Here is a 12,930-nt window from a genome sequence, read left to right on the forward strand (position 1 = left end):
AGTGCAAGCAATGAGGTAATGTCTATGGCTCTGGACCGGGAAGCTACCTCGTTACCGGATCAGAGTCTAAATAGCACTCCAAATGTTACCCAGTGCCCAAAAACAGTTGGTCTATCAGTAATGTAGAAAGTCTTCACCGAGTCTACATTTAGCTGTATTGTTTACCATATCAAACTTTCTTTGAGTACAGTACTATTGACAGCAAGTATAAATGAATAATCCGTAAATTAAAAGCCACGTGAATGGGAGACTCATTTTTCACTTGTTCTACAGATCTTACTTATCAATACTGCTTGTTCCCCATATACCTACACCTAATGACAAAAAACCCTAGGCATGACCTTCACGGGTCATTCCATGAGCCAAGTAGCTGAAAAGTAGCTTGTCATGGCTAATGTGGAGATACTGCAGGAACCAGACTGGCAAGCCGGCTACTTTTAATTTACTAACCACATGAATGTTGTAATCTATAGTGTTATTTCATATTTTGATTTTTAGTTAAGCAAATATTAAAGATAAAAAAGTGGAGCTTTCTTGTGTCTCCAGCCTGCCTGGAAATTCCAAGGCAATATTCTCTTTCTTTAGCAAATACAAATTTACAATAGTCATCATAAAAAAAGGTTTTTTTTTTTTTTTTTTTTTTTTTACACTCCGCTTTCCATTAACAACCTACAGGAAATATTGATTCATCCAACAAAATTCTGTTTACATAACACATAAGGTATTGTAGTCTGACAATTTATTAATATAATACTCAAATGTATGTGAGCATAACAAATGTAACATCTGTTACGGCAAGGGTTTATTATCTGATGTTTAGTAATGGACTGCAGAAATGTACATAACTGTGACTGTTCTTTAATTACACATTAGTACATTCTAATTATTATGTAAATGCCAGTGCTGGACAGGGACAAGCTGGGTGACAGTGTGTCTGGTCAGATATCCTCACACTTACACTTCAGCAATGATTGATAACTCTACGCAGCTGTCTGTGGACTTTTGTTATTCTCAGATGAACAAAGATGACCAAAATGCATGTTAGCATGGATCTGCTAATCAGAAATAAAAGTAGTGCAAAAACAATACATTTCTAATTAGATGATCTGAAATGCAGACATGCTGCATATCCTGTGATGTAGTAAGAGCAGTCAATGTCAGCATAATTCAAGGTCGATGTCTACTGGAACCCTTATAATCCAACAGTAAGCAGGAGTCATTATCCATTGTTTGTTTTTTTTTTTTTTACCAGCAGGCTAAATTTTGGTGAAGATGGGAATGAAGTTGGAAGGACATTATTGGTTGTAAGATGTCATCTGCACATATATGTGGTTACATTTAAACTGTACTTAATGAACTCCTTTAATTCAGAAAAGCTGGATTTAGGTCTTTCAGTCTCAATTCTACATCTGAACAGAAGGGCCTCATTTCTGCCTTCAAATTGGGAAACATTTGGCAAAACAGTAGAGGAAGGATGTAGCATTCTAACAACTATGCTGCTACATGGAGAGGTATTAGGTAGGGGTTTCCATTAGGACTAATGTAGAAAATACCTCCTTCTGCTGGTCACATGTCTAAGACTTGTTAAAATGAAACCTGTTACAATAAAGGTACAAAACATTAAATTATAGATGTCTCCTCAAAAAGAAAAACAAAAAAGGGAAGCTGTACAAAAGCTAATCCAGAATAAAGAATCCTTTCCATAGCCAAACAGGCGACCAGTGAACAGGACACTACAGAGGATGAAATCAGTTTATAAAACTCAAAGTCTTCTTACACAGGAAAGGGGGTCACTCTCTCTGTTCCATCTTTACTTTTGGTGGTTTTAAAAATGTCCGTGCCTTCTTTTCCTTTTTTTTTGTTTTTGTGTGCGCTTGGAAGTTTCTCCAACTATCAACACGCCCATCCCGGCTTTCCTAAGAGTTAAAAGAGTATATTGAATATATTCAATGTAAAAATAGCAAAAAATCACAGAAAGTCATAAACCAGGGTATGTAAATTATGTCAGTAAGATTAAATATGGTAAGGTATGATGTACTAATGCCATAAAGCCTCCCTACAATATGCCAGACACGTTTGGAAGAATATAATTTGATGTGAAGAGACGAAAACTAAACTTTACAGACACAACCATAAATGCAATATTTTTAGTAGTAACCCAAGTTTTAAAGGAAAGAAGATCAACCCTACACTAAAATATGCATATGGTTTTTTTTTTTTTTTTTTTTTTGACCAGGGGGTCTAAAGGAAATAAAACAAAATTGATTTCAATATGTATGCAGGATATATAAACTGAAAATATAAAAAGGAAAATTAACATTTAGTATTCAAGAAATAGTCCCTGGCTAGGACTTTCCCAACATGAAAATTAGGCAAAATATAAGGCCAAGCTGACTCTTGCAGAATGTTTCTGGGAGTAGGCATCACAATCAAATAAACCTCCTAGAGTCACTTTGGAGAGACCTTAAACTTGCCAACTGTGCTAAATAACCAATGAATTTACAGGACCTGGAGGGCCTTACCAAGAATAGACAGCATAAGCCTACAAGCTGTCATTAAGTCTAAAGATGGAAACACATGATATTAAGATCTAAGGAGATGCAAACTTTTGAACAGAAATATTAGTATTTTTTTTTCTTTATTGCTATGAATTCCTATGGAATCCCTTATGTGTTTGGTCCAATATCTCACATCATCTTTAAAATTAATAAAAAGTTTATATCTTATGAATTCGGCTAAGGTATTTGAGTTTTATATGCACAGCTGCAGATAGTAAAAATACATATGCATGAGTAAAACCATATACCGTAATTAATATTTCATATAACAATTCACGCAACCTCACTTGCTCCTCCACAAAGATACTATTGGTTTATGCATGTTAAGGATGAGTCACATGGTTGGCTGTGGATTAAAACTATACTGCTGTCATTTCAAATCACTTAGCCAGTTGAAAATCTCAGTGTGGAAGCAAATGAGCTTTTAAAGATATCAACAGGAAAAAGAATATATTTTGCAGAACATGCCACTACAGTGTAATCTTGTGAAACATGTTAAGCAAGACTCCTGTGACTCTTCCCAACAAAACAATATGTTTCTATGTAGTGTAGACACTGTGTACACTTTTAACACTTGATTGTGTTATCCAAGTATGTCATACTCATGTATGTGTACATGTAGGTTTTCATTTAGAAATGTCACTTGAAAAATACCTGAAGCCTGAGAGTGTACATTCTATATGTCCTCATTCATACAAACATTACCATACATTTTTAAAATCATATTTTACCACTGGGTTAAATGATAAACTGCTAGAAACAAAAGTAGTGTATAGCCTAGTCAAGATTTTTTTGGAGCAGGGAAAAGTAAATAATGTCAAGTTAAGAAATGGTTAAAAGAATAATTAAAAAAAAAAAAAACAACCAGTTCAGAACTGAACTTTGCATTAACTTTAAAGCTAATCTAAATTTCCAAAGAAAACTGCTATACCAGTAGAGAATATTTTTTTTTTTCCAGGCCAAAAAGGTTTAGAAGATTTATAAAAACCTACCAGAAATGCAGTGTGCTTTTCACTACCTAAAAGCTTAACAGAATGTACCAAAAACCTCATCTTTGCTGTGTAAACTTCTAGTCCTATCCATCATGAAAAGGAAATGGACAAAGGTAGATATATTTGAAGAACAGCTTGTGTGACAACCATTTCTCCTTCCATTGATACTATAGAAAAGTAAGTGTACATAAAAATAGACAGTGTTATTGTGTTTTTTTGTTTTTTTTAAACAAACCTGAAAATAGAAAATAAATGCAGACATCTCACCTAAGGACTGATAAACTGCAATATACAGATTTTTTGTTTTTAGGTTTAAATACACTTAAAATCAAACTTTGAAGTAAAAAAAACACACATATTATTGTCACTGGTCTTCGGGACAGAACTTTACCTCAAAGTTTTTCTGCCATTCTTTATCACGTTTGGCTTTTTCTTCAGCTTCTATTTCTTCTTCTCTTTGCCTTTTCCTGGGAGAAAAAAAACAATAACTGTAGTAGTACTAAAATAAAAGATGATAATACACGGCAAAGCTTCTCTTAAACTTGTTCATTATCAGGGATCACTAAAGCACAGACAATTAGGGCAAACATTGCCATCTCAAAATGCTTTACTAAATTCTATGATGCATGATTAGTCTATTAAAAGGGGAAAGTATCCAAGTATCAACGTAAAAAATGAGTCACTTTGACATGAAAAGTGAATCAAGACTAGAACCCCTCCTAAATAAATTGTTTAATGAGTGTGAACCAAATTACATCTAGTGCTCTTTATTTTCCTTTTTAAAGCATACCTATGGATGTTAGCCTACAGATTGCAGTCACAAAAGGGTTAAAATATCGGATAATTGTGCCCTGTAAGCTACTTATCAATGAGGTGCAAACCGACCTTTCATGCATTTCCTTTGTTTCTCTTTCCTTCCTCTTAATTTCCAGTTCTGCAAACAGCTTCATGGTTTGCTTGTATACAGCCTGTTTAAACTTCAAAAAGACATAAAACATCCATTTACAAAAAAGCTTTATAAGAATATTTTCATAAAACCATTTTTTAAAAAATGAATGACAAAAAAACTCTGATGTCAATTAGAACCAATTTAACCACAGGCCAAATGCATATCAGATTTGTTACAAACAAACATAAAGGCTACAACAAACACTCAATTATGAGTAATGTTAAATATCACTTGTATACCATGCCATTCCCTAAGCATGAAAACATAGTAGTACATTCATTATACCCTTAATCAATTTTCTAAGTACTTCTCCTTTCACCAAAATGTTAGGAGCAAACAGTACCGTTACTGATGGGCAAACTTTTTTTGCTAGGGGATTGCTTAATAATGTTATTTCTAGATACATCAGCAAATAGTTACTTTTAAGGAAGAGAAATAGTAAACTGCTATTGCTAACTATTAGTTCAGTGATGATACCCAGCACTTAACTCCTATTCACTCCCCAGAGCAAGTTTGCAGATAAAGTTTTGAACTTCAAGGTCAGTGGATCAAAGTATGAAAATATGATCAATATGGCAGCTTTTGTATTATCATTATCATTGAACCCATGTTTCTTCCAGCATTATTCAACTTTTATTGAAAAAAGACAAATAATTGCGATATAACTTTAGCACTACAACATGAGAATCATCCACAAGCTTAACCTAATTCCAGTCCTTTTTTTTTAATGATCGGATTTCATGACTGCCAACTTCTGAAATTTAAAGTATATCAGCACATTCAATTTCCCCATAAACCATTTTCAGTAAATAATAACAAGGTTTTTACCTTGTCACTATTATAACTATACCCATTAACTATTTAGCTTACTATAGTCTGCCATATATTGGACTACTTACAACTTCAGTGTCATCTTCATCAACAATTATTGGTTTCCCTTCTTTTTTCAATTGCTTTTTCTTCTCTTTTACCTGAAAACAAAGAAAGATTCATGAAGTACTCATCATTGTCAAAACCACCAACTGATTTATCTTCATATAAAAATATAAATATAATTAGAGAAATATAATTAATTCCCAAGTGTTTTTTTTCTCATTTACAACAAGATGAAGAATAACTATTCCCCCAATTAAAGGCTCCATTTATAAAACAGGGAATCTGGCATTCCCTCGAATTACTGCCATTAAAACACATGGACCTGGAAGATTCCCATGAGGTAATGTCTGATTTCCTGATTTATAAAATAAAACAAAATACAATCTTTAAAATCAGTCTCTACAAAGTAACTGCCCACTAAAAAGCAAGGTCAATATTCTGAAAAATGGAAAACATAAAAAAACAAATCTTTAGAAAGAGGGTTAAAAAAAACCCTAAGACAAAGGCGGCATCACCATATTTTCAACAAGGTAAAATAAAATGGTAAGTATCCTAAATCTCAAGTGATGACTCTCCAGCAAAGGGCTGCTAGACTAAAGCTGGGCTGAAGTAAATCAATATTTTTTTATTCATACATGTTGTATTTAAGAACATCCCAGTACACACCATATACCATGACCAGGAGTTACTTGTGTAGTAAGAAACTTTTTAGGATTTACCATTTTTTTTCTCAAAACTCCCAGAGCCCTGTAAGCCAACAAGTAATTTTACAAATGTATTTTGGTACTCTTTATTCTTCACAAGAGATGTAAGTAGTAAATGGTGGAATAATTAGTGTGTTTAGAATAAAAAGGAAAAAAGTATAGCAAAAACAAATTCCAAATCAAAATCTTCAAAAATAATTCTACCAGACTATTTTTGAGTTGCCACATTACTAAAATATGACTACTTACAATATGTTCAACATATTCATGCCCAGCCTGGATCACATCAAGTGCTCTCTTCTTCTGCTCAGTGTCCAATAACTGTTTGTATGCCTTGTTCACCGCTGCAGCAAACACAGACATGTCAAGAAAGATTGCTTAGACATTTATCATTTACAAATATTTTCCAATACACGGTGATGAAACATAATGTGTGATACAGATTAGAATACGTTTGGCTGTCAGACTGTAAGGATGCAGAAAATTATAAATGAATGTGCAAACTATAAAAATATAACAGTAACCTTTTCTTTATCATAACACCCTACCAATCTTTGTTACAAATATTGTAGGAAAAATTGAGGAATGTGAGGAAACAAAGCAGTTTAAAGATTGGCATATGTGTTATTTCATAAATTGCATGACAATTCTTTTACCAAAAGAAAGCATTCAACCTAATAAACTCTGCTTTAAAAACATATTTGCCAAGATGTTAATCATAATAAAGCAGCTCAGATTTTATAAACTAGAAGTTTATAAATATAGATGGAAAGCACATACTGGGGGCCATTTTAGAAAGTTCTCACACCTGAAACATCTCACGGCCAGCAGTACAGATGAAAATATTAGGGTCAGCTATCCTTCGACTATGTTTTTATGTGATATGGTAAAAAATGTTAGTATGGGGGGGGGGGTCGTGTCCGGCCGGCTATCAAGATGGCCGCACATTAAAGGAGCTCTGTGATAACCTGGGCTAAAGCAAAGAATATTTCAGCGTTTTTATTCCTCTGGACACCTCTTTGAACTGGGTAAGCCCCTCTGACAATGCGGACCATGACAAAGCGTAAGGGGAAAGCAGAGCCTCAAAAGCTCTCTTACTTTTTTCGGCCCCAGTACTCCCGCGCCTCTCAAGATGGCGCTGCAACGCCACAGTCGGCATCATCATCTGTACATAAGGCACAGGAGTCGCCTCCACATATGAGTCCTGCACAAACAGGCAGTATTCCTGGCATTCCTGGCAGTCTGCATGACTCACCACATCTCCGGGTATCTCCCTCAGCATCTCCCTCCTCAGCACAGTAAGAGGTATGTGGGGCTCCGGTTCCTGCTGTAGGCGGGACCGGGGATGCTACTCTGCAGATAGGCCTTGTAGGGGGAATAGAGTTGAAGCACTATCAAGCAGATCATTATCTACAGCAACTTTGAAGGAGATGTTATTGTCACTCAGACACTCCATTCAACAACATTTAAATTCTATGTTGGGCAAGTTTAACAGCACGCTTGATGGATTTGGGAAGCGAATCCACCATATGGAATCTAAGTTGGATGAATTCTCTCAGGCCCACAACGATTTAGTTGATGCACATCATGCCCATGATGATGACATATCTTGGATAAGATCAAAAGTGGCGGACATAGAGGACAGGTCTAGAAGTAATAATATCAAAGTGAGGGGAATACTGGAAACAGTCGCACAAGGGAAAGATGGATGTTAAATCCATGTGCCAAGTATTGGTTCCATTGGCGACGGAGTTGGATCTTACAATTGATAGGGCTAATAGAATGCCCAAGCCTGCCTTTCTATCTGTGGATGTGCCCAGAGATGTTCTGGTTCCCATGCATTTTTTTCATGTCAAAGAAAAAGTGATGGCTGTGGCAAGGAAGGCGGCTACCCTACTGGAGCAATATCGCAATGTACAACTCTTTGCAGATTTTGCGGCCTTAACAATTCGATAACGAATTGTGTATAGATTTCCTATAATGGAGAATTCCACCTAGTGTCATCTGTGGAAACGGGGATGAAACCTATTCAAAGCTGGAATTTGGGCTACATTAGCCCTTTGGCACGTTCACCTAGATCCCCAAGAAAAATGGCTCATGAGTGGACCTGAAGCTGTCCGGAGTGGTTGTTATAAAGAAAGCCCAGAATAGGCTATGTTCTGGCTTTTTGTCTGATTTCACGTAAATGTTCTACCAGGTTCTGGTTTTTCTCGATTCACCTGGTTCTCAACCAGGGGGACTTTCTTAGTTCTTAAAAATTTTTTTACTTTCAGTTTGTTTTGCCAGTTCTTTTTTTGCTTTTACAAGGGAGTATTTAACACATGACCTCTTCTTTTCTCTTCTCCAAATCAAAAGTAAATGGAAGGCCAACCGATGCAAGGCTTTTCTTTGTGTGCTTAAGTCGTCATGCTGTGGGGTTTCAAGAATTGAGAATGGGCCCTGATTTTCAATGCGGATATTCCCATACAAGATGACATGTTTTGTGTCCCTAAATGTGAGGGGGCTGAATACCCCGTTTAAAAGAGCGTTACTGCAAAAGGAGATTCACCGTCTAAAGGTAGATGTACTTTTTGTCTAGGAAACGCATCTTCATAGTACTTTAGCGCCCAAATGGAGCATAAAGTCATTTTCTAATGTTTACCTGGCAAGCATCCCTAAAAAGAAATGGGGAGCTCTGATAGCCATCAAGGACTTCTTAAATTTTCAACATCTAGACCACATGGTAGATGTGGAGGGGCGCATAGAGGTTATTCTGATTTGTAAATTGAATCACCTTAGTATATATATGCGCCAAACTACAATCAACATTAGTTTCTCAGGAATTTACTTAAAAAAGTTAACAAAGTTACGGATGGCACATTTCTCTAATTCAGGTACTAATGTATGTTGGAGGGAGTGTGGAGATCTTGGCACTTTGCTACATATCATGTGGCAATGTAAATCTGTCCAGACATTCTGGAATCAGATTTTTGTGTTGAGTTCTGAATTGGCGGGATGGTCCATGCAGGCTAATCCAGGTATGGCTATACTACATTTGCAAATTGATACCGTTGGAACCGTTGAAAGCAAGACCGGTGGTGATACAAGTCTTTTAAGTTGGCTATTGTACGAAAATGGAAAAATATAGAAGTACCCAAAGTAACTGAGGTGATTTCCGATATCAATGTACAATGTTCATTTGAAAGAATATTTGCATTAGCAAAAAGGAGATATGCTGCTTTTTTTAGGGCCTGAGCCTGGTTTGGTTTGCCCACTCTAAATGTGTTATTGATACCCATCCTTGAATATGTTGATGCAGGAATCCTCTTATATGAGTTATTTCAATTGTAAAAGTGTTAACATTTTGTGTTTTTTTTTTTTATTTTAATTTCTGGAACTGGCAAAAGGTTGTTCTTTATATTTTTCCTTCTCTTGTTCTTTGGATATCTTTCTATCTTCTATTATTTTCTCTCATCTATTCTTTAGTTCCTTATATTTCTTGTTTCCATTGTAAAAAGTGGTTACTGATGTTTTGTACACTCTATTTGTTTGTATGACTACTTATCCTTAATAAAGAAATATTGAACAAAAAAATATTAGTATGCTTTATTTTGCACATTATTATGTTACATTAGGGCAGCCAGATGATCACTGGTTTGTGAAACCCTCCAAGAACATGCTACACGGGTCCAAGAAAACTGACCCACTGCCAAACCAGTCATGCTGGATTATGTTGCAGGCAGCATAGCATCCACCATAGAAATCTTTACATCTCTTACATGCGATTAGTGTGAACCTGCTCTAATGTATGAAGTGAAAGAAGTGCCAAGGGTAAACCTGCCAATTCTGGAGTTCTCTGGCAAATGCCAATGAAGCTAAATGAGGTCAGGCTATGAGCACAGGTCCCACAACAGAATGTTGGGTCCACTTGCCAACCTCATGGAATTTGATTAACAGTTTAGTCAAAAATATGAACACAAGAAGCATGCCGTTAGGATAAACAGTATACATTCTTGTGATAGCACATATTGGATGTGTTATTCTGGAGGATATGGACTACTATAACTAGGATGCATGTACCAGTGGTAAACGGGGCACATATGCCAGACTGATGAAAAATCAGAAAGAAATAGTCTGTGGTAAAGCGTCTCCTCTTTGGGATTTGCCATGCTCTTGCCCCTCCTATCCACCTATTGCTGCTTAAATTTTCCCATTGTCTGGTTGTGTTTATACTGTGTTGCATGCGTATATATATATATATATATATATATATATATATATATATATATATATATATATATATATATATATATATATATATATATATATATATATATATATATATATATATATACACATACATACACACACACACACACTTAGTTGAACTGCAGACTTTCGGCTTTAATTCAGTGGGTTGAACAAAAAGATTGTATAAAAATGTGAGGAACTAAAGCCTTTTTTCACAATCACTTAATTTCAGGGGCTCAAAAGCAATTGGACAAATTAAAAAGCTGAAACAAAAATTCAACTGCACCCGAGTTGTTTTATTAAAAATTAATTGTGGTAATGTACAGAACCCAAATTCAGATTTTTACTCCTTTTTTACCTTTTACATACAGTAATAAAAAAACAAAAATCAGGTTACCTTCAAATGCTTTCTGAGCTCTGTCTGCATCATCCGGATTCTTATCTGGATGAACTAGTATGGATAACTGGAAAAAAGCAAAGCCAATTAGGATTTATTTAGTTTACTGGTAAATGTAGCAGCCAACATAATTCATGTATACACTTGAGTATAGTCAGATTTTTTGCTCTAAAATGCCATCAGAAAGAATCACACACCAGTATTAACTGCACTCTCTGGTAACATGGGCTTTTTTTTACAATGTTTAAAAAATAGCTTTGGATGTATTCAACCACATAAATGTTATAGCGATATTGATTGTTTGCCGGCAGTGAGAGACGCATTTTGTAATAATAGTGGGTCCTGTGCCAGTCACCAACGACTGATCACAAAACTACATGAAAAAGTTTGTTAAAATCATTATAGTTGTTTTCAAGACACACTTAGCACTGCCTTGATTAAAACAACTTTTCTGGAACTCTCAAGAAAATTACAAATTTTGATCTGCCATTTCAGCATTATAGAGAATGAGCATGACACACACACACACACACACACACACACACTACCACCTGCTGGACTCAATGACACATTTGTTTTAAATATTCAACAATTTAAGAAGATTCTTTTACTTTAAATCTCAATTCAATTTGCAAACATTTAAAAGTAATAGCTGGCTGTGGAGATCTAATCAGACAGATTTATGTAATGAAGCCAAACTGTGGTTACAAGCTGCATCATCTTAGCCGTCAAGTTTTTGTGTTTTAACACGGTTGTGTTGCTTTAAGTTCTAATCGAGTGTATTCACACCAATCACATGTCAAATGTGCTCAATCATTATTTTTCACCCTCATGCAGTCATTCCTTGCTACCCCCAAATTAGGTAAGGTATAAAAATAAAGATTTCAGGTACCTGACGGAATCTCTTCTTTAAATCCTCATCAGTAGCCTCAGGGTCAAGCTGAAGAACCTACAAAATAATAAGCAGATTACCAACACACACAAAAAAAAATATTACTAAATTTATAAAGATTTCAAGCCCAACAAGAACATTTGATTAGCAGAGTTGTTTAGTGCTTAAACTAATATCGTTGAATTTCTTATCAGATTAAAGAGGTTGGATTGTATGAAAACTAAATCAGACACCAGAAATAATTTGGTAGTGCTTGCCCAGGTTCGAGACCTCTAGAAGTCATTTCAAGCCACAGGAGTGGGGCATGCTACTGCCCTAACAGCTACACAGGAGGATAATGAGTGGTCAAACACAAAAACAACTTTAACTCTCACACCTGTATACCGCTTTTAGAGCAAACCAATATTATTGGTATAGGCGTGTTTATTCAAAGCTAACTTTCTCATTACTTTCATCAACTTTCATACAATTACTAATTCAAACAGCTGCTGCCACTGAGGGTTTTAGGTATTTCATGCATTCCTAATTTTCAATATAGTATTTGAAGGGAGCACTGGTTAAGTGATTTCAAATAGCACACTCGGCAAGGGTTCTATGGGTAAGGAATACATTTTAACCACCTGGGCGGTTACCCCGAGCCTGGTTCGGGGTAAGAAAACTTGCTACAAACGTTGCTAAAAAAAAGAAAAACACGCGTTACAGTGCAATCTGATTGTCATACAACATTGTATGACAATCGGATTATAAATGAAAAAAAAACACTTACCTTGTCCCCGCAGCTCCTCCGGAGACGTCTTCTCTCTTCAGTCTTCACCCGGCGTGTGCAGTCATGATCTCCAGGGTTTCCCGTAAACGTCACTGCAAACGTCGGTGCGGGCGGGAAATTCAAATCACTCTGTATTAAACTCAATACAAAAAAGCTGTATTGAGTCCAATACAAAGAAATCTTCATGTAATATATATATATAATTGTATTATTACAATTATTATTATTACAGTTACATTACATTATACACTATTTTATAATGTTTTATACATTTTTTTTTTAAAGTTTATTAATAAATTTTGGACATATTTCGGTGAGTTATGCCTAAGAATCATAGCCTACAATCTAAAATAAATTTCCATGCAAAAAATGTAATGCTTTTTGCATGCAAGTATGGAAAGAATTAGAACACCCGGCGTTCATGTACGCATCCCTCGGCGATTCCTGATGATGTCAGTGCATACGCCCATCGACGGGGGTCGTAGCGGGAAATTCAAATATTTTGTATTGGATTCAATACAAAGTCCTGTATCCAATCCAATACAAAATAATACAAAATATATTTA

The 12,930-nt window shown here is 35.5% G+C and overlaps 1 protein-coding gene across 2 annotated transcripts in view; it reads right to left on the minus strand.

The window, feature by feature from the left end:
- Positions 1-724: 724 nt before the first annotated feature.
- The window catches only part of DNAJC8 (DnaJ heat shock protein family (Hsp40) member C8), a 17,329-nt gene continuing 5,123 nt past the window's right edge, over positions 725-12,930 (minus strand). Inside the window, exons 3-10 of one of the 2 annotated variants that reach the window (XR_011921992.1) lie at positions 11,599-11,655; positions 10,707-10,773; positions 6,329-6,423; positions 5,399-5,470; positions 4,436-4,527; positions 3,942-4,017; positions 3,551-3,717; positions 1,843-1,916 (exon numbers count right to left, since the gene is read on the minus strand). Coding sequence is in view for 1 of the 2 variants with exons in the window: in XM_072420642.1 (XP_072276743.1) it covers positions 1,791-1,916; positions 3,942-4,017; positions 4,436-4,527; positions 5,399-5,470; positions 6,329-6,423; positions 10,707-10,773; positions 11,599-11,655 (585 nt within the window). In the remaining variant the exon portion in view is untranslated. Of the gene's footprint in view, positions 1,917-3,550; positions 3,718-3,941; positions 4,018-4,435; positions 4,528-5,398; positions 5,471-6,328; positions 6,424-10,706; positions 10,774-11,598; positions 11,656-12,930 lie in introns of both variants that reach the window. The other variant, XM_072420642.1, reaches the window with a different exon arrangement.

The sequence above is a fragment of the Pyxicephalus adspersus genome, chromosome 1 (assembly GCF_032062135.1).
Source record: "Pyxicephalus adspersus chromosome 1, UCB_Pads_2.0, whole genome shotgun sequence".
NCBI classification, from domain to species: Eukaryota; Metazoa; Chordata; class Amphibia; order Anura; family Pyxicephalidae; genus Pyxicephalus; species Pyxicephalus adspersus.